This window comes from Phycomyces blakesleeanus, assembly GCF_001638985.1.
Source record: "Phycomyces blakesleeanus NRRL 1555(-) unplaced genomic scaffold PHYBLscaffold_5, whole genome shotgun sequence".
NCBI classification, from domain to species: domain Eukaryota; kingdom Fungi; phylum Mucoromycota; class Mucoromycetes; order Mucorales; family Phycomycetaceae; genus Phycomyces; species Phycomyces blakesleeanus.
The window spans coordinates 630,188-651,064 of record NW_017265138.1 but is presented as its reverse complement, the minus strand read 5'-3'; the positions used below and the strand labels follow the sequence as shown (position 1 = coordinate 651,064).

The 20,877-nt window shown below is 36.8% G+C and overlaps 8 protein-coding genes across 8 annotated transcripts; 6 read left to right on the top strand and 2 right to left on the bottom strand.

Annotated features, from left to right (window-relative positions):
- Nucleotides 1-97: 97 nt before the first annotated feature.
- Nucleotides 98-2,615, top strand: PHYBLDRAFT_180192 (hypothetical protein; the record flags this gene model as incomplete). Its single annotated transcript, XM_018438278.1, has 8 exons — nt 98-416; nt 476-637; nt 692-707; nt 805-869; nt 948-1,054; nt 1,106-1,354; nt 1,407-1,641; nt 1,695-2,615. 8 exons carry the CDS (start codon nt 98-100, stop codon nt 2,348-2,350), a joined length of 1,809 nt encoding a protein of 602 aa, XP_018294728.1. The 3' UTR covers nt 2,351-2,615.
- Nucleotides 2,616-3,023: 408 nt separating this feature from the next.
- PHYBLDRAFT_180191 (hypothetical protein) lies at nt 3,024-4,282 on the top strand. Its single transcript, XM_018438277.1, has 6 exons — nt 3,024-3,148; nt 3,230-3,335; nt 3,423-3,568; nt 3,674-3,785; nt 3,851-3,925; nt 3,997-4,282. Exons 1-6 carry the CDS (start codon nt 3,052-3,054, stop codon nt 4,040-4,042), a joined length of 582 nt encoding a protein of 193 aa, XP_018294727.1. The 5' UTR covers nt 3,024-3,051; the 3' UTR covers nt 4,043-4,282.
- A 1,461-nt stretch (nt 4,283-5,743) lies between these two features.
- On the bottom strand, nt 5,744-8,114 carry PHYBLDRAFT_165206 (hypothetical protein; the record flags this gene model as incomplete). The annotated part of the gene is made up of 11 exons (XM_018435179.1): nt 5,744-5,830; nt 6,228-6,347; nt 6,440-6,468; nt 6,532-6,603; nt 6,675-7,019; nt 7,074-7,140; nt 7,207-7,360; nt 7,426-7,493; nt 7,564-7,711; nt 7,775-7,944; nt 8,028-8,114. The coding sequence occupies 11 exons, from the start codon at nt 8,112-8,114 to the stop codon at nt 5,744-5,746; spliced, it is 1,347 nt and encodes a 448-aa protein (XP_018294726.1).
- Nucleotides 8,115-9,286: 1,172 nt separating this feature from the next.
- On the top strand, nt 9,287-10,323 carry PHYBLDRAFT_109313 (hypothetical protein; the record flags this gene model as incomplete). Its single annotated transcript, XM_018428102.1, has 6 exons — nt 9,287-9,340; nt 9,400-9,504; nt 9,561-9,657; nt 9,723-9,780; nt 9,842-10,094; nt 10,183-10,323. 6 exons carry the CDS (start codon nt 9,287-9,289, stop codon nt 10,321-10,323), a joined length of 708 nt encoding a protein of 235 aa, XP_018294725.1.
- Nucleotides 10,324-10,452: 129 nt separating this feature from the next.
- PHYBLDRAFT_180189 (hypothetical protein) lies at nt 10,453-13,097 on the bottom strand. The gene is made up of 10 exons (XM_018438276.1): nt 12,998-13,097; nt 12,773-12,933; nt 12,234-12,709; nt 12,029-12,149; nt 11,875-11,979; nt 11,683-11,806; nt 11,424-11,609; nt 11,177-11,358; nt 11,013-11,111; nt 10,453-10,926 (listed from the first exon to the last, which is right to left on the bottom strand). Exons 1-10 carry the CDS (start codon nt 13,081-13,083, stop codon nt 10,694-10,696), a joined length of 1,773 nt encoding a protein of 590 aa, XP_018294724.1. The 5' UTR covers nt 13,084-13,097; the 3' UTR covers nt 10,453-10,693.
- Nucleotides 13,098-13,465: 368 nt separating this feature from the next.
- Nucleotides 13,466-14,884, top strand: PHYBLDRAFT_63108 (hypothetical protein; the record flags this gene model as incomplete). Its single annotated transcript, XM_018441072.1, has 1 exon — nt 13,466-14,884. One exon carries the CDS (start codon nt 13,466-13,468, stop codon nt 14,882-14,884), a length of 1,419 nt encoding a protein of 472 aa, XP_018294723.1.
- A 294-nt stretch (nt 14,885-15,178) lies between these two features.
- Nucleotides 15,179-16,224, top strand: PHYBLDRAFT_63109 (hypothetical protein; the record flags this gene model as incomplete). The annotated part of the gene is made up of 5 exons (XM_018441073.1): nt 15,179-15,270; nt 15,325-15,394; nt 15,472-15,658; nt 15,734-15,810; nt 15,883-16,224. 5 exons carry the CDS (start codon nt 15,179-15,181, stop codon nt 16,222-16,224), a joined length of 768 nt encoding a protein of 255 aa, XP_018294722.1.
- A 3,955-nt stretch (nt 16,225-20,179) lies between these two features.
- On the top strand, nt 20,180-20,401 carry PHYBLDRAFT_109513 (hypothetical protein; the record flags this gene model as incomplete). The annotated part of the gene is made up of 1 exon (XM_018428118.1): nt 20,180-20,401. A coding segment is annotated over one exon (222 nt), but the record flags the coding sequence as incomplete, so codon positions are not given.
- Between the last annotated feature and the right edge of the window lie 476 nt (nt 20,402-20,877).

Genomic DNA, 20,877 nt, shown 5'->3' with positions numbered 1-20,877 from the left:
CGGTCTCAATACACAATGACGATCTGTTCTCTTATTGAGGTTACTGTAAGGTACTTCTTTTGGTGCAACTAACATTATCAAAACTAGACATAAAGCAATGAAAAAGCCAGCACAAGGAAAATGGCTCGATATGGCAAAGTGGCCGTTATATCTTACTTCACGTTCAGTTTGTATTCCAGGAGATAGCCTAGAGAAGCACCCTAAAGATGTTCTGGTGAATCGGCTCGATGTGGACAGTCACTACGTATCTGCGTTTCAAACTCTGTTCGGTCAGACAGACACTTCCCTTGACGCTCAAGCTCATTCTTGTAGACGAGTAGTAGCAAGTATGGAGAATGTGCTACTCTGGGATGAAATAAAAGTTAACAAATGGATGGCCTCAATTGGGTACTCCGTTTATGAGAAGAGCTTCAGAGGTGAGACCTACAACGACGATGGAAGAGCAAGGTGTCTAATATCGAATTAAAACAACCAGAGCAAGGAATTACGGGCGATGTACTAGTCAATCTCGACCACGAATCTCTCAAGGATCTCTCTGTACATTCACTGGGACAGCGCATTGATATGCTTAAAAACATTTACCATCTCAAGTCGCATTACCGCATACCAGTAAATGAATGGGATTATGTTCCACCAAGTAAGTCATTTCTATGCACATCAAAAAAAATAGATGCTAACATTGGAATTTTAGGTGTCTTGTACGAAAACGTAAGACCCATTTTTTTCTTCAAAAAAAAAGCAGAAATAATATCGACCGAATATGTATTCATATAATTGCACATATATGTTCACTTTTTATTTAAAGGATTGGCTTGGACAAAATGGATTGGCCGATTATCGTAAGATAGAGGCTGCTTTTCAAGAGAGAGGTCAGGCAAGCTGCTTAAAATAAGAAGAAGAAAAAAGAATATGTAGGCTTATATCTTTAATAATTTCTCGGTGCTCAGATGCCCATATCAAGCGACTAGCAGAGGATCTCTATAGGCTGAATAGTGATATGTATCGACTTAAGGACGATATGACGCACGTGTTGAGAATGGGAAAGGAGAAGAAGGTAAGTTTTAATCTGTGACTGAATGTGCTACTAAACTCATTTCACCCAAAGGCCGGGTCGATGTATGAAGCTGAGAAATCACCTTCAACTCCACCAGTCCAAAAGGGACATGCCTATTTGATTAGTAGCTCCAACAATACGGGTACAAATAATAGCTCTAGTAGTCTTACAGCCGCCAATAGCTCACAGCCAAAGCCATTACATATGCTTACTCCACCAACGTCCCATTATCAAGTACATTCGGGAGACTATTTCCAAACAACCCCCTATTGCTCCGATGGCACAAAGGCCACAGACGATGTAAATGATACTAATTCTAAAGAAAAGCCAAATTTCTTACCTTTAAATGCAGGCTAAACTTACTCCAAGTGTCACCATTAATGATGGAGGAGCAATCAAAGTCTATGGTGAAAAGATATCCAATAATAGCTCAAAAGTCGAAATGGAATCCTCGAAAAATGTGCGATTACTTCTTGATGATCCATGTTCAAAAGTCATCACCTCTGCTCTTAAAAAGTATAATGTAGCTGACGATTGGCAACAATACGCATTATGGATTCAATATGGGCCTCATGATAACCTTCAAGGTATATACGACAGGGTCTTATTTTGAAATCAAGATAACTAAGACTATATACAGAACGTGCTCTTGGCTATGATGAAAGGCCACTCAGAATATCACAAAAGTTCAAAGAAGCCAAACAAAATCCAGTATTTGTATTAAAGCATGTAAAGGACAACAAAGTATTTTTTCCTACGGCAGAGATGACCAATAATGCCAACAATAACAAATCAGAAAATCTCAGTAGCTCTTATCCTTCACGACAACCCCATCACATAGCGAGCTCGTTTGTCTCACCAAGGCCGGCCCCAAAACCAGCCCAGACACCTTATTTGCGAGAAAATACACATCCTCTTGATGACGCGACTACCGCATCAAAAGAACATAATGAGCGGCTTGGGAGCTCATTGAATCCACAACAAGGCTCGTATGCAAACTATGGCTGGAAATCCAATGAGAAGCGTACGGGTGATAACCCAAAAACAGCCATCACTACTGGACGAGTGGGCTATGAGATGGTTGTTCCTGTCATGTCGTCTTCTATATCTACACCTACACCTTCATCAATCCCGGGTAGTATTGGGTCATCCATGACACTCACTCCCTCAATATCCAAAAGAGGTGGGACGATCAATGCTAAATCGACGGATAGCCTACTCAGTGAACTTGGACTAGACAGTGGGGTAGCTAGTGCTATCTACTCAATTATGATGGAGGATGACAAGAATATGTGATTCTTTATGGGTTTCTCCGACCCGAAATCTTATTTTGTAGAAAGGATATTTGTATCCTGACATTGATCTGCTTATATGCTTTAATTATTTTACTTTACTTTGCTTTATTTCCATATTTTGCTTTATTTCCATTCCCATATCCATTCTTTTACCTCATTGAAGTTTCCAGCCATGTTTATAGCATCGAATGATCAAATCCAAACGGAGCGTATTGCATCACGATTATAGCTTAAATTACCATTTGGATGAGTAACAATTCAATTATATCAAAGAGCCCGCCAATTTTATTCCAATGCAAAAATGGGGGAAGTGTGAGTGGGGTGGCTCGATGGCTATTAAACTCTAGTCCGACCAGCATAGTAAACCTGTCTGGATAAAGATGCTTTGTAGTACACGTTCTTAATTAAATTTTGTACGAGCACCTTCAATTCCTGTAAAGAACTGTCTCTATCGTTATAATAGCCAATCTATTATCGAATTATAACAGACACACTACAATACAATATGATTTATCTATAGATAAATTTGTTTCACTGGAAATGTTAAGGTTTCAAAATTAATGAATATTTAAGCATGTTCAACAATCACATGTCTAGATTCGGGTTTCAGACGCCGCAAAACATCTTTCTTGGGGTGAAGAGCATTTTTGGGCTTGATCTTATTACATTTATCTCTTTCTCTCATATACATTTTTTTTTACTATGGATAAACTCATTGATCTCACCCAGCCCAGTCTTTATCTTTCGATTGCAACCATCTTCTTTAACCCAATTTTCTGGAATACTGTCGCCAGAGCAGGTAAGAATTACCCCAAGAAAATGTTTATGCGCGTTTTTAAAGTAATAAACGTATGTTTTTATATCCATTGATTGTCTTTAGAATATCACAAACGCGTATTGACAAAGCTTGCTGGAGGGAACCCTTATTATGGCTGTTACGCACTCGCAGTAACTATCTTTTCGCTCGGTATCATCCGAGATTATGTGTAGGTTTCATTTGCTACAGAAATCATAGTCCAAAAATTAAGCCTAACAAAAATACCACTTTGCTGTAAATATTTGTGCATATATAGTTATAACACAGCTCTCGCAAGCCAGCCCACTCACCCTATTCTCGAGACCACTTTGGCTCAGGGATTTGCTGTTGTATTTTTCACAGTCGGTAGTATCCTTGTCGTTACTTCTATGTGGGCTCTCGGTGTTACTGGAACCTATCTCGGTAAGTAATTGGTTGGGTGAATATATGTATTTGAGGGAATAGAAAAAAAAGAAGGAAAGTGGGTCATTAACTCAGGACATATTTACTTACATGTACGACAAATAGGTGATTACTTTGGTATTCTTATGAGCGAGCGTGTCACTGGATTCCCATTCAATGTCTGTGAGAACCCTATGTATGTCGGCTCTACTCTTAACTTCTTGGCCACCGCATTATGGTATGATATAAACCTATTTTTAAAGCGTAATAATGTGACACTTATGTGATTTTGTATTTTGATAGGCATGCCAGCCCTGCCGGTATCATTTTGACTCTTTTGGTCTATGTTGTTTACCTTGTTGCTCTTGAGTTTGAAGGGTAGGTCTAATAATTAATACTTAATATTTATAATATTGATTTACTAACTTATCTTTTAAAAACTGTCTTAGACCTTTCACCACTATGATCTATGCTAACAAAGACAAAAAACAGTAAATTAAACGTCAAAAGGACATAATCATATATTATTTTTCCCATTGACATTTCGCATAAAAGTTATTTCTTGCCATTATAATTATTTATCTGTTTTCCTTGTATTTCTTTTTAAAACTTCAAAAAGTCACCAAAATAATCCCCAAAATACAGTCTATTTATCACATTTTTTTTATTATATCCCAGAAGTTTGTGTCCGCGCAAATATAATAAAAAGACCCTCATGTGTATGTTGTAAAATTTAAACTGATTCTATTCCAAAACATAAGTTGAAGTTGAGGTTGTATCCATATATTATAGTGTACAAATTATATGGTGGATCTCCAACAAAATGAATTAAGTGTGTTGCTCTTTTACATTATTCTTTACCAAAATAACAGCCTTAATATAATGATTTACTTGTTTAGCTACCAGTTCAGTAATAACGCTTGGATTATTAGTACTGATATACCAAAATATCGAATTTTACAGATCCTTGTTCGTTAATTCAATAAAAGTTGCAGCTTGTGACATTTTTTTGGGATTGGGATTATATAAAGTGCTAACGGAGTGAATGCCAAAAAAGTGATAGGAGGACATACTGTCCTTCAGGAATTCAGTCCGTGAGCATCTATAGATTAAACCGTTCAAAGTACTAAAATATCTTTCTTTTATATATCTTACCAAAGTTTGAAATTCTTTTCAGTTTATCCTTTTGTTTTAGGTGAGCCAGTTGGTTTATATTATATTATATATTTTTTAGCTTTACTGAGGTCCTAATACACTGTTATAAAAATCAAATAAAAACCAACTTTAATAAGAAAATCTTTGGAAACTTCCTTTTTTTTGAGATTTAAAGGTGGTTCTAGGGTGTATTTCTAGCCATATACTATATTCCCCTTTTCATGCCTCAACTTCCATTCTACCAGTTGATTTACTATTCTAGGTCGAAAGTTAAGCTAAATTTTCGATTTACCGCCCTATTTTTCCTAGTGTCGTAAATAGAAGTACATAGTTTGTAGTAAATCGTATGCCCTTATAAAGGTTTCGGCGTTGATAGTAATACGAGTGTATCATTATAGACAGCAAGTATACCACAAATCAACCAAAATTGAATTGAGTTAATATGATATGCTTTACTAAGATAATTTAAAATCTTTCTATGTATTGTCATAAATTTGTAATTGATCCCGGAAAAGAAAATATGAAGCTTTAGAATACATAATGTGGATGACTTTTTAAGTAAATTGCTACTAGATATTGCTAGGACTGGATGATTTAAGTAGCTTTTTTTTGGCTGGATATTTGCAAAGATATCCTGGCTTGAAATTAGTACTTTTCCTAAATAATTTTTCCAACTGTCCGTTGTTTAGAAATGGGCGTCTAACAAGTTTCTAATTTTATTGTTATTATTCTGGAGCTTGTCAGACTTCGTTTCACATAACGACCATCTGGAACATCCTTTCTTGGGCTCAGAGTACTTCCGAATCGAATAAAACAGCTAGGCCTACCAGGAATCGTACTACTATGCCGCGATCAGTGAAGGGTGTATAGCAACCCAAGGCATAAGCAATACTTATATTCCGCAAACGATACACGAACAACAACAAAAAGCATATTTTTCAAGCAATTTAGATTAGTACATTTACAATAATTTATAATTAAATTATCTTAGAAGACCATAGGATATTAAATCCGATGTTTCAGAGTAGCGATATGTTTGTCTTATGCACTTGCTGAAGTTTTCAAAAGATGACTAGGAACACAAAGGTCATTTCCCGAGCGTATGAAATCGACCGATATCATAATATGCTGTACATTAAAAATACATAATTATTCATGGGAAACAGAGAGGAAAATAAAAGAAAATAGGGAATATCCTTCGTTTTTTTTTCTACAGAGATAGTTAACTTATAAATTATCTCTATTCAAGAAATCGTGCTATTTTGAAAAAGAATCCATGTAAATACTTGTAGGTACTTTAAATAACTAAGAGAAAACTAACTATATAACGGAGAAATAAAAATATATATAAAAAGCTGCGATATATATATATATATTTTGAGAATTCCAATCCAAAAATTTAGTTTGATACACCTATGCATATTTCTTCTACACTCAATAATAACAGATATAAGACTTATATTGCTTTCGATAGTTACAAAAGAGTTTATATAATGATTACACCGTCTACTAGAGAATGTATTACCATATTGGTAGTTATATAGCTCCCAATGGCATACGTCAAACTTCCAAAAAGAATAGATATTGGTAGTGCAGGCAATGGTTGCTGTTTTACAGTTAGTATCAAGATTGTCAATGATAGTCCCTGTAAATATAATGTGAAAAATAATTAGTTACATATATAATAGTAGCCTTATGCGCGGTTACCGTAAATATAGATATTATACATGAGCATACTGTGATTGCATCTGTAGCGGCTGCTCTCCCTATATAAGTTTGGAGATAAGATATAAAATGGTTTTTATACAGATATAAAATTAAGAACATACCAATAAGCACTCCATAAAAGATAAAGTCTCCAAGCCCTAGTTTAACAGAATTCCAATCTTCTTCTTGAAGAACTAAGGTTTTTATAACGTAAGTTTGTTTTATTTTTTCTTTTCTTTTATATAAGAAATAGCTTCTAGCATACCTTCCGATTCACTCTCCCTGCCTTCTTGAATAAATGGACCATCTGAAGAATTATGTATAATGTGCGTGTTTACAGAGTTTGTGTTTATACTATTTTCAACATCGCCTTCTTCTCCTATAATCCTTTCATAACCACTCTTTTTCTTGTTAAACAATGTCCACGGTTTTTTCGAAGAGGAGGCACAGGGAGTTTCCTCCGTGTGATAAATCCCAATAGTTTCGCTTGTATTTTCTAGACTAGCCATTCCAGCAGTGTATATTAAGGCAGGAACGTCTTCATCTCGTTCTTCAGCAATATCCAACAAAAGCTTAAGGGGTCCACCTGGGCAAAGCACAGCAAATACATCTATAGAATTGAGTCAATATATAATAAATAGATAACTCATTGTATAATTTCTACCATAGACTGCAATAGCTACCAAGACTGTCCAGACTGTCCATGGTGGAAGTCGTAACAAGCTTATAGCCTGTTTAATATCAGAACAAAAAAATAAGCTCATTATTCCTCTATATTTTTCCTCTTGATTACCTACCGTTGCAGTGCTGATAAATATCAGATAAGCTTGCTGTAGCCATAATGGACCGTCACTCCAGAAAATAGCGATAATTCCCACTACTGAGAAATTCCACATGCAGGCCACAAATGTTATCCAGTCAATGGGTAGATTGAAAATCTCCATCAATTCACTAAACCGTACGTATGTGTTCTTTAGCATAAATATTTAGTAGCTTTAATTATCCATAGTACTTACATCCATATTGTAGATACAGTAACGCCTAGGATTGAGAGTACAGAAAACCCTAGCCAGAGAAACATCACCTTTTCAAGATTTTTAATTGAGTAAATTATATAAACCATCTCTTTTCTTTTTTTTTAAAAAAAGAAATACCTTGTAAAATCTATATTTGAAACAGAGGACAAACATCATTGTAATCATAGCAATTCCAAGTACCATAGACAGAGCATAAATAATACTGCTGCCTAGTTGTTCCATAATGTCTCCCATTGATATATCTTCATCTGTATTAGATTCCCCGCTAAAACAAGCAAGTTGAATAGTCAATATGCTCGCTCTTACATAATATATATTTTTTGTGTACCTTTCTTGTAAGGGATCCATATTCAGGGTTGTCTCTAACCAGCAAATCAACCCAAATGTAACCAGTAAAGGATAAAATAGTAGTGTAAGCTGGTTCATGTAAAAGCGAACAAGATCTCTCAGACGCGTGGCTGGATCGTTCGACAAAACTGATGGTGATTCATTAGATGGCTATTGTATTATTGGAATTATTATTTTTGAAGAAACATGTCAGATTTTATTTGAGATTAACATGTGAAATTAACTAAATTAACCTCATCGAGAATATGAACATCAAGCTCTGGTACATTAGGCAGCAATGGTAGCTGATCATCTGATGAATCAGAATTTTCTGCTTGCATATTTGTATGCTATCAAGCAGCCTGGCTTCTTGTACCTTTACTTCCAAAAAAGGCGTTCATGTAAATTCAATCACCCTAGATGGCCTTGAAAGTAAACTACAGCTCCTACGTATCTACATTCTGAAAAACTATTTACTCTTGTACTTTCTTTAGTTAATAAGAAGCACTATATAAAATCTAAATATTCTTTTTATCCCTTTCATTTTCATATCTCTATTCAAATTATAGACTTTACTCCTAACCTTGAAGATGCTCAAAGTAGAAATGAAAATGGAAATGTGATATTTTAATCCAAAAAAGGAAATTGATTAACAATAAGAAATGCATCACCAGTTTACTCTTTTGTGAGGATGAATTGAATTGAAAAACGTAAATGGGATCAAATGTGCTCGTGATACAGTAGAACATCTTTACTGCCAAAAAATATTATTATTCCTATTGATTTTACATAAGGAATCGCTCAACGGTAAAGTGTTTGTTGCATTGTCTCGGATCACGAAACCTCGCAAAGGCCACCCATCATTTTTGTATTGTTACTCTCTTTCATAGTCAAACCTTACTATATTAAAGCAGAATAAAATGAATGTTTCAATAGATAATATAATTACACTCTGTACTAGGTCAGGTGCCTATATCTACCCAGCCAAGAATTCATTTTAATGATGGGTCGGGGCGATGTTTGTAGACAGGCACGTCAGCAAACCGGTGGGATCAGCCAATCAGAAGAGGTAGCAGGTTAACCTTCGAGTTTGCGACACGTCGCGTTCAAAGTTGGTTTCTTTTTCCTCTCTTTTAGACTGAATACAATGTATCCATCAAATGGCAATCAAAATTACAATTACTACGAAGGAGATGCTTCATATGGGACACCTCCTTTAAATGGACGTTCCCCTCCTCCATTACAACATCCAGTACCTCAACATCCTATCCCAAACTTCAATAGAACTGTTCATCAGCCATCTCTCTCACCAGGTTTGCCACAACAACAACAACAGCAGCAGCAGCAGCAGCAGTATCATCCTCAACAACAACAACAACAACAACAGCAACAACAATACCAGTATGCCCAAAATACACAACAAGGATACGTTCCAAATGCTTATGCTCCAAATCAACCTCAAGGAAACTTATATTCACAGTTTGGGTTCAATGATCCTGCTGCTCAGATGGGAATGCAGTTTGCTGGTAATGCTGTTGCTCAGGGTACAGCCTACATGGAAAGAAATGTAGGTCATCAAGATCCTTTTAGAAAGAAAAAACATATATACTCATCCTTACAATCTAGTTCAACCAATGGGTTAACATGCCTGCATTGAGACACTACTTTAATGTGAACAACATGTATGTAATTACAAAGTTAAAGCTTCTCTTATTCCCTTGGAGACATTCGGTAAGATTGGAAAAGCATGATAGAAAACTCGGGACTTATATCTTACTTATATTTAGCCATGGAGCAGATCAATAAGACGAACAGAAACGGGGCAGATGGATGGCTTTAGACCACCTAGAGAGGATATCAACTCCCCAGATCTTTATATTCCAGGTATAGAAATTAGCTTTATGACATTCTCTACATAAATATGGCAAGATTATTCACATAGACTCTAGTGATGGCATTGGTGACCTATATTCTTCTGTGTGGTCTTGCTGCCGGACGGCAGGGATCGTAAGTAAATGGGAAATTTAAACAAATGACGGGATGTTGACGAGGATTTTACTACTTTTAGATTCCATCCCGAGAAACTCTATGTCGCAGCGTCGACTGCTACAGCTGTCGCTTTTACAGAACTTGTATTCACACGCTTGGGCTGTTATTTCTTGAGCATACCATTTGAAGCCTCTCTTCTCGATTTAATTGCGTATTATGGATATAAATATGTGTGTATTATTGTTGTGGATGTGGTGGATCTTTTGGGCGCAAAGGGTTGGGTATCCTGGGTCGTATTTCTCTACACAGGCTTTAGTATTGGATTTTTCTTGGTAAGTAAAATAAGCAAAAAGCAATGTAAAGGATGAACTAGTGAAGTTGCATAAAGGTTTTAATCAATACTATTATATTCATATCTAGCTTCGGTCAATGCGCTATGTAATTTTGCCTGATTCTGCAGCAGGTCCCTCTACTTTGAACCCTCAGCGTAAGAGACGTATGTGGTTCTTACTTATGATTGCTGCCTTCCAAATGTTGTATATGTTCTTCCTTATTAACTAGTACCACAAAATAAATTAAAATAAACGGAACTATTTCATAAAAGCATTTTCAACAAAAACTTTTCAAAACTACCCTTTATAGTTAGTTGTTTAAGGTCGCTCAATAAACATGTAAACAAATAGAGGATTAGTATACTATTTCAAAACTAATTAGACATACAAGGCGGAACATGTCATAATAGTTTATATTTATATATATCATATACTTTTTTTTAAAAAAAATGTAACTAGTGTATGATCTACTTGATTAAAAGCAAGACAAAAATAAATAAATAGATAAACCGATATATTGTCGCCCAGTCTCTGGTAAATATTTCAGATTTTCAGTAAAGGCTTTTTTTTTGTAGATAATGAAGATAAAAGCATTAAGATTAGTCTTCAGTTTCAACATCCTGTTCATTTGGGGGTAAGAACTCCGTCCCTTCTGGAGTACAGCGACGGAAGATGGCATGAGCTTCTGTAGCAGCATCTTCAAAATCAAGGGAGCCATTTGGTGTGCTACAACCAATCACATTTGTAGGTAAGTTCCAACCTTCAGTATGTATACTACGCACACGCTGATGATAATATACGGCAAAGAGAGGCTTGACAAAAGATATTTCCTCTGAGAGTCCAGATAGCAAGAATGACGTTAACACACATGCAAAATATAAAGCTTTTTTTTTAATATATATATATATATATTTATACCTGATTCAGATGATCTTTCCAATAGTATACTAATTGCTTTCTGTAATGAATTATTGCTTGTGTGTTGTTTCCCACAATTAGTCCACAGATATGTGACATCTAAAGGAAAATGTTGTTAATAATTATAAAAAGTGATATATATCGTTGTGCTTAAATTCACTTACATTGGTTATTGGGACAAGTCATTGTTTCTTGGTTTTGATGAAGCATAAATATAGGTGCATATGTGTTTCCAGCTTCACTGTTGGTTGGGAATAAACTATATCCAAGACCGGCATTGGTTTCTTCGGTAGATTTAATATTCAAAGGTGATTCTGTTACCAGAATAGCTCTAGCTACCCAAGTTCTGTGCCAAAACAAGATGTTAAAATAATATCCAAAAAGGTGTAATATTTTCAGGTCAATACTTACTCTAATGAAGAGGCTGGAGGAAGCCATCTAGGTGAAAGGTAATCCACACCAGCTATCATAGTTTTGGAGTGGAATGTTTGTCCATCCACAGTTACTACACCTATGCATTCACCCGTGCCCTTTTCGGTACAGAATTTTTCGACCGGATGATTAAGTATATATATACCACCATATACAGCACATACACTAATATATATATGTTAGATTATATGTGAAATGATATACAAAAGGCGTCGAAGAATTTCTTAATAGTTTTTACCGGCAGAATGCTTGAGCAATTTCACTTCCTCCTCCATACAAAGGACATAAGTATCCACCTCTTCCAAAGCGTCCGATAGATGTCATAAATGACTTTGTGCGATCAAGACCATCCTTTGCCAAAGCTTTATAGATAGATATATATATAATCTCATTAGTAGAGAAAAAACAGTTCATATAGTGCTTAACCTACTGTTAATATCGGAAAGGGCAATAGCATAAATGATAGCTGTTTGGAGCTTTCCAGTAATTTTAAAGTTCTTTTCTAAAAACTGGACATATGGAATTTCCTTTGACTCTAGAAAATTGGATCATTATTATTTGTAAAGCTAAAATCTCCCACATACCTTGAAGGAGTGTCTCGTCATCCTCATAATGGACAGCATACATTAAGAATTTCATTAATTTTCGCTTGTCAATCAAGCTGATAGCCTTGTTCGTAAACACGTCTTCTTTGGAGCTTGGAACCTAACCATCGATACACAACAGTAATATATATATATATATGCATATTTAGCAACCATATAAATTACGTTTAGGTTTTTTATGTACCTTTTCCAGTCCTTTAGTCTTATCGTCAAACACAAAAATATCATCCACACTCTTAAATTCTAAATAACGGCCAACACCGCTATGAATCAAGGTCTCAATAAGCTCGCCCTGACATGATAGCAGCTTGGGCGCCATATCCAGGTTGTATGATCTTGAGACACTCAATGCACTATAAAGAACATGCAGCTTGGCAATACTTTGTGACAGATCAACAGGGTGCTTTTCACCAGCCAGTTCTATTGCCTCTTTTTTAATAAAGCTCTTAACTATATCTCTATCTTTTGCTATAGCTTTTTTTAATATGTCCTCGAGCTGTGTTTCGATGGCGACAGTCAATAATTCTTGTGTGGTATTAGATTGTTGGTCGAACAGAACTGGGGATTCAGTATCTCGTGATCCATATAAGCAAAACTCGACATTTTTAAAGTTTTCTCGACACGATTTCTCGTATTCAATAGTAAACGTCTCTGCATCAACTACATTCATAATCCAATGTCAAAGGTCATTCAAGAGACTTTCAGTTTAAATGGGTGATTTACCAGGAGATTTTGTATGGGATGGAATATTTGGGTCTTCATTACTATTCTGGGCGGATTCACTCCATTCTAAAAGTTCTCTAAATCCAAAAACACTCCAATTGCTTCCATAAAAAGGATTGCTGTCGAGATGGAGGACTTTTTGGCCTGCGCGAGCAAGTGAACTACTCAGTGCTTTGTTATCCAGCAAGTTCCGAGATAGTATTGCGTATTTTAAGTTTATTTTACCCAGCTGTTATAGACTCTACTAGACCTGTGCCTAAGACGATAACGTCGAAATGAGTTTCTTCCAACTGAAGATTTTCGTTGGACATGGTCACAGAAAGCTAATTACTAAAAGAAAAAGAAGATAAAAAAATGAAAGGGAGAGATATAGAAGAACACCAACTCGGTAGCGGACATGCAATTGGGATAACTTTGTTCTCCGTTTTTGACAACGACTACATTCATTAACAGGTCTTGTTTAATAAAAAATCAAAGCAAAAAATGAGGGTATATATTCATAGGCGGGAGCATTGTAAAATTTATATTACTTGTACGTGGGTTTGTTCTTTTATTTTTTAATCAATTAAAAGAGACAAAAGCATGATATTGTTTGTTCAAATAGTGATCAAGTAGTTTTTCTTAAAAGAGCCGTCACTTGCCTCCAAGGTGTCTATTTGAAGGACCGATATTGACCATGCAGTACGTCTCATCATGGGGAAAAAGCATAGCATTGCGAAACCTAAATCAAAACAAGCGAATGGATCGAGCGGACAGAAAGCACAGTCGGCTAGCAATAGCACAGGAACAAGCGGTATTAATAGTAAAGAAAATACACCTCCTTCGACTTGGCTGCGATCAAATACGCCATTACGAGCACAACTTGCAGCAGAACAAAGCGAACTGATAAAGAGCTTGGATGAGTACATTATCGAATTCAACACGAAGATACAGAAACTTGAGTGGAAACCTCTTGAGCTTGAGCTTGTGGTCCTGTTTGTAATGAATCTTCATCCCCGCTGGAAACGCCTTGTGGAGCCAATGGAGTATCTCTTCAACTCATGGACAGAAGCAGCCAAAGCAGCACGGCATCACGCAATAAAAGTATCAGCAATGCTTGGCGTTGAGAGGACAGATAGGCTAGATATGTTTCAAAAAAGAGAGGCGAAAGACTTGATCCAATCTGGATATTTTATCCCTGGAGATCACCCTAGCAGAAAGCACACTACATCAACGTCATCAAATCATGGCGAGCCTCTGCGAAAAAACAAAGGGAAGATGACCATGAAACTTTTAGAAAGTATCCTCAATCCACAACCAAAGGAGCTGGAGCCATCTATTGCAGAGAAAGTCAGCTTACCAGCAGAAGAGTCAAAAATTAAACCAGGTGTTAAGCAAGATGTTAAACCAGAAGTTAAACCAGAAGTTAAACCAGAAGTTAAAGCAGAGGTTAAAGCAGAGGTTAAAGCAGAGGTTAAAGCAGAATGTAAACCAGACCCAGAGGCTGATCCTCATCCGGAAGTTAAACCTGTACAAGTGGAAAAGAAAAAGAAGAAAAGGAAGAAGCCAGCTGCAGCTTCAGAAGCTACAGTTGCAACAGCGGCAACAACTTCAACCTCAGTATCGAAAGCTGCAATCAAACGGGCATTAGAGAATCAAGTTGAATACAACTCTGATTTTTATCGGGCACAATACAACCCTTATAGCTTGTGCTACTATATTCCTGCTGCACACCGTCATGTTAATCTTGGATTCTTGGAATTCGAGTTGAATCGCAAGAAATTCAAGGGCATGTTGGCACGAAAACGATGGGAAGGCTCTGCGATGTCAATTGCACTCCAGGAACGACTCGGTCTGGAACTAGATCGTTCATTAGGATTTGATATTAGGACAGAGTTTGGTCAGATTGAAGAAAGTATTGGAGCAGTCAAGTTTCCTGTTGTCCACCCTGAAGATCACAAACTTCGCTCCGAAATGCTCATCCAAGTTATGCCGATGATCTATGGCGGCCAAGTGGAATTAGTACTCGGAACAGATTTCTTTTATCTATTCCATGCTACTTTTAATGTAGAAAACAGAACTATTCACTTTATGAACAAAAATGCCGCCTTTTCAATTCATGTACTAAACTAAAGGTGTGAATGCGTAAATGAGCATGTGTGTATATATATGTGTGTGTGCGTACAAGTGTAAATGGGTGAGTGTGTGCGTGTTTTTGTATGCCAAATGAGCATTTATTTTATGCAATAAAACATACCATAAACACCTATCGATCAACCGGCTGTGTCACGGCCATGCAAATTACTCGACTTCCTTCCCCCACCCCCTTCCTCTCAATTTTTCTCTTTTTACTTTCTTGTCTGGTTGGTTATTTTTTTTTGTATAGATTTCATTTTTACTTTTATCCTTATCACCCGATTTTCAGTAATGTGGAGATCCTGGGTAGACCGAATCAACACCGTAAACAAGAATCCTTGCAGCGATGACCATCCTGCCATGTCTCCCGAAGAGCTCCACCAGTGAGTTTGCGCGTATATTATATTTTCCTCCTTGATTACGCACTTACCATTCAGGCGAGCACAAAAGCAGGCAAATCTACGCGATCTGTTCAATCAGTCCCAAGATTTGTTGATGACTGAGAGTGTAATGTCTTTTCTTCTTTAAGGATTGCAGCTATACAATATACTGATATTTGCATTCCTGCCTGTCATATCTTGTAGGAACGCTCCGATATATTTCTTAGCCAAGTTTTACCCGCCTATTGTGCATTCTACGATGCAGATCCTGGACCCCATGTTTTTGAGACTTTTTATGATATCAGAACATTCATTGTTGTACTCGCCAGACATCTCGTCAGCGGCATTCGGAGTGTGCCCGACACAACGAACAAGACAGAGTCCAGTAAAGGTAACGATACAAACCTTTGGTGAAGATATGTAATAATACCCCTTGGCCTGACCCTATCTGCTTTTCATTTACTAGTACTTATGGATAATCTTCGATCAAAGCTACACCTATATTATGTTCTGAAAGCTATCAATATTTCTACATTTGGTCCTGTAAGTGCCACAGACGAGGCTTGGAGATTTGCGGACAAATTGTTTATTTAAAAAAAAACCCTTTTTTTGTAGAACGTTCTGGTTACAGTAATGCTCCAGCAACGTGTCCCATCTGTGGTTATCAAATTATTCAGATCTTTTATCGACCTGCCTCGTAGCTACTATGATACAGAGACAAAACAAGGAGTTAGTGATAGTATGGTGACCTTGGAAGACGCAGGGAACGTTGTTGTTGATACATTGAAGCAATGTGTCAAAAATCCGTCTGTTTTAACTCGTTTGATTGTTGAAGACACGTTTTTCTTACTTTTGCGACTAATATTGGCTAAACCAGCAGAATGGATAGCTTCTCCAAATGATGGAGAAACACAAGAGCCAGGATATATGGTGTGGAAGCATAAGTACGACTTGTGAATTGTAGAATATATTCTTTGTTCGAGATAAAGGCAGATATCTCACTCTGTATATTTAGGGCTTTGGAAATTCTCAGATGCGCACACATGAATTGGGATGCTGCACAATACCTGTATCTAAAGCGGTGGATTACTATGCCAACCCAACTCTGGAGAGAAAATATTGACAAGAGTCGCCTTGGCATGATAGAATATTATGAGATCCTTATTAGTGCCGAACTTATATACCTTCAGCTCAAGGTAAATAGATCTTTCTTCAAATAGTCATATTTTTTTTTGGTATTATCAAAAAAGAGTTGCTCATTAATTTAGTATTTTATTAATATACATATATGTATATATATATATATACTAATTCCACACAAATATATAGATGTCTATTGAGGTTGATTTCCTTGATTTTTATAATGAGCTTGAACAACTAGATATATACGATACATTAGCTGCCGTACTTGTGTCAGGGCCGTTTCGGCCGGTTCTAGACTTAAAGGTAAAGCCGATTGATATGAAATCTAGTCAAATTCTTACGCATTGGCCTCGTAATAGATCAAGTTGTCTGAGATATTGGTCAAATTTGTATATATTGGAAGGTGTGACAGAATACCCACTGCCCCAGATGGGCTTCCATATCAGCACTCAGGTACACAAATGAATTTAGATTAAAGAAGAAAAAAGCAATTATATTAAGTTTACTTTATTAGACTTTGTCCTTCCAGAGTTTGACATCACAAAAGGTATAGTATATTATATATATATATGCATTTAAAAGTTTTTAAATTTTATTCTGAGCATCTGTAAATGCCTATTTGTCTAATCGTATGAATATATGTATATATATATATATATGTAGATCAAATCATTCGGAATGCACCAGCTTTCCAATCTTTATTATCAGCTTTTATTTATCCAAGTGCACCAAGTAGAGCACCTATAAAATCAAGACAGACAAATCCAGTTCCTGTGGAATTAAGAGATGTGCTTTTCGAAGAAATGCGATCAATTATTCAAGCACATCCGATCAATTACTTTATCATTGAGCGCCTTAACACTCTTCCGCTCTTAATTGAGACGATGGAGAACTATGACGAGAATACTCAAGTAAAGTATATATATATACACTAAGAAATCTCACTGACTTTTATATATTAAAAACATTTTAGAAAGGGATTATGGATCTTATTTCATACGTTATGTGCGATCTCAATTTCGTCCCTCTAAAAGAATTGGCCGTACTATCATTACATTTGCAAAGTAAGGGCTTCTTTTTAAAAGATAAATCAAGTATGACAGGATGGACCCTTTTAATTAAAATCTGTCTCTATCTTTATATCTATATATTCAGCTGGTTCTTCTGGCAAGATAATCAGTTTGATTTGTAAACACCTCACAATGCTCCTTCGTAAATCTCCAAAGTTCCTTACAGTAATCCGAGAAGCTGGTCTGATTAATGTCATGAGCCTTATGCTTTCTGATGTCACCGAAAAACTCAATGAAAGTAGCTCTCATAAAGAGAAAGAGACTCAATTAGATCCATTTGTTGAGCAAGTTGTAGAAAACTTTGATACTATTACCGAATGTCTCGTTGAAATGACCAAAGATTCAAATAATGTCTCTATCTTTAGAAAAACGTAAGTAATTATCAATTATTCTGTGACTTAATTTCGAAAGTTGACATTTAAAAAAGAAGAAGAAATAGAACGCTAAATCCTATTTTATAAATGATAGTTACCGTGGAAACCTGTTTGATCTTCTCAATTATCCAAAGACAAGAACGTGTGCATTGCGATTATTCGAATGTCTTTCAAGCCATAACACTGGCAAGACAGACACTATTTCAGAGGATGGAAGTCCTGATTCTCCTACATCTGAATTTGTCTCAAGCATCGAGGTTGGCCATACGTTTAGCAGAATGATGGAAGCTATCCAAGCTATCCCGCGAAATGATCTGGAGTTTCGCCTTGAGGTCCTAAAGACTATTCAACGAATATTTATAACCCATCCATCAACACGCGATATTTTCCGTAAAGTTGGAGGCTACGTGAGCCTTGTGTCGATGATTGTTTCTCTTGAGGGGGCCTTTTCTAATCCAGTGGCATTTTCGGCTGATGGGAAGGAGGACGGTGTTTTGGAAAACATTATCCTTGTTATTCAAAAAGTATTTGTTGTACTGGTAGAATCTATGCGAAATCATGAAGTCAACAAAGCATATTTTGCAAACGATGTTGGATATGGAGCACTTGAGAATGCATTGATTATGACAGGCGCACTCGATCCTGAAGGAATACCCCATCGTATACTTGGAATGATTATGGCTTTTGCAGTACAGGACAAACGCGTACTAGATTTATTCGTCCCGCCAAAGTCAAGTGGTAGAGCCAGTCAGATAGTAACTACTAGGGTGTACCAGAAAGTAGAAGAAACCTTGAATGATCTTTCGGTGTCTGTTGTTAATCCCCACATAACGCCTAGCATGCTTCACCTTCAAAAAAAGATTTCGTACGACCAAGAGCTGTCTACTGCCGTCTATGTTGCTCTCCTCACATTATCAAAAAGTAGCCGGCGTAACCAAGTCAAGCTCAACAAATGTGGTCTTTTACTCACTGCCCTTCAACTTATATTTCCTCGTCAAGATGAGAATGATACAAACTTGGCTCCGTTTGAAAAGAGTCTACTTACCCAGATTGTCAAGAAGCTGATGATTATGGGTGTCAGCGATGAAGAACTCCGTTATATATTCCAAGGTTTTGGATCAGACACACATCTCGCAAACCTTGAGGATCCTTCTATTGCTGGCTTAATGGAGCTCATCATCCAAGGCGTTACTAGTAGTCGCTGGCCCAACTTTATTCAATTCGATATGAACACGTATGGATATGCATCCCTAGAGATCCCAAACCTGCAAAATTTTCCACCCAATTCCTCAGGTTACACCTGGATGGCATGGGTTCACGTCGAGCAATTTGATGATACGGCCGAGCTGATACTTTTTACCGTATGGGATGATAAGAAGCTAGTATTCAAGATCTTTCTCGATCCAAAAACACACAAACTTCGAGTGATGGCCAATAACAAACAAGAGGCTATATTCGATTCTTTTGATTTCCAGCCTGGATTCTGCTACCATGTCTCATTTGTTCACAGCCGGTCTCGGTTAGGCCCCAGTTTCAGTACGATTACCCTGTATGTGAATGGTGTTCTGGTTGAACAAACACGCTGCCAATATTTGGCATATCCATCGGGAAGTAGTATAGTGCGCGGAGTGTTAGGTACGCCTCGTGAACTGGCTCCTTCAAAAAGCAGATCGCGTCTTGTGTGGGATCTAGGACCGTGCTATCTTATTCAGGAGACACTAGAAGCGGATGTCCTGAGCCTTTATTTCCATCTCGGTGCACAGTACAGGTCGCTTTTCCAGGATGGTCTTCGCCAATTCCAGACTTACGAGGCTTCGACTGCATTATTCTTGAACCTAAGAAACATCTCAAAAACATTTAGTCGTCGAGAGATGACTCATAACTCGCTAGTCAGCGTTATGCGTGGATCTATAAGCTCACCCTTGGCTGAGAGCAAAATCTTGTTTGCCTTTTTCTCTTGTAATGCTATATCAGAAGGAACTCGTACAGGGCTGATATCGACTGGTCTAAGCGAAGCCACTAAGAAATTAATTACTTCTGATCCTGAGTATCAAAGCATGGTTCTTAATGCGGCGTTTCCAAAACTTGAGGATGCTATCTTCCTTCACCAAAAGATGGGACATCTTGACGGACATCCTGTGTTGGCATATCCTTTTGGTTTAGATGAAGCAATTTGGAAAATTGGCGGCTGTGCAGTGGCTTTAAAACTTATTGAGCGGTCAGAGGTAAGTTTATATATATATATATAATTTTATAGAAAAAGAAATTGGACAAGGAATCACAACAGTAAATATGTATTCATTTTATAAATAGACTTCTGCAACTCTTTGCAAGACAACGTCTATTCTTTTTGAAATGATTCGGTACTCATGGAGAAATTCAGAGGATATGGAGCGATCTCGTGGCTATGAAATATTTGCTTATTTGTTAAAACAAAAGCGAGATTTGATTTCACCAGAGCTTCTTGAATTACTTCTTGTGTTTGTTGGAAAGAACAGTACTAGTCCAGAGTATGTTCTTCTTTTCTTTTCTTTTAATTTAATTTAATCTACTTTATGTTATATATAGGTATGAATTGATTATACCTTGAGACTTATCTACAGAATTTTTGTAGGGAATCTGTTATCAACAATCCATTTGCATATCGCTATGTTATCCTGAATTTTGAGATCTGGAAGAAAACGCACTTGGATGTACAGAGAGCGCATCTTGCCCAATTTATTTTATTCTTGTACAGCAGCAAGAGGCGTCAGTTTAACCTGAAGCGTCTTCAGAAAGTTCGTAAGTCATCAATATTAATATTAAGATATTTATGAAATATTATAATTATTATGGCTATGTTCTCTAAAAAAAAAGTATCTACATAGATCTTGTAAAGAAGATGTTACTATCCTTTAGGATGAACATCTATGCCAAAGAGCTGATTCCTTATGTTGTCGAGGCTCTAAAGGCTGTTATGCTCAGTAGCTGGAATACAGAAAATATTAGAGCCGTGGCAACCTTTTTGGCATCCACGGTTTCAA

Excerpts from the sequence above, each read along its gene's own strand:
- PHYBLDRAFT_180191 (XM_018438277.1), top strand. The coding sequence starts at position 3,052 with ATGGATAAACTCATTGATCTCACCCAGCCCAGTCTTTATCTTTCGATT. Across the intron at positions 3,149-3,229 it reads GAATACTGTCGCCAGAGCAG|AATATCACAAACGCGTATTG; the intron begins GTAAGAATTACC and ends GATTGTCTTTAG. Across the intron at positions 3,569-3,673 it reads TGTTACTGGAACCTATCTCG|GTGATTACTTTGGTATTCTT; the intron begins GTAAGTAATTGG and ends TACGACAAATAG.
- PHYBLDRAFT_180189 (XM_018438276.1), bottom strand. The coding sequence starts at position 13,083 with ATGTCCAACGAAAATCTTCAGTTGGAAGAAACTCATTTCGACGTTATC. Across the intron at positions 11,112-11,176 it reads GACTTGTCCCAATAACCAAT|ATGTCACATATCTGTGGACT; the intron begins GTAAGTGAATTT and ends ATTTTCCTTTAG. Across the intron at positions 10,927-11,012 it reads GGAAAGATCATCTGAATCAG|AGGAAATATCTTTTGTCAAG; the intron begins GTATAAATATAT and ends CTGGACTCTCAG.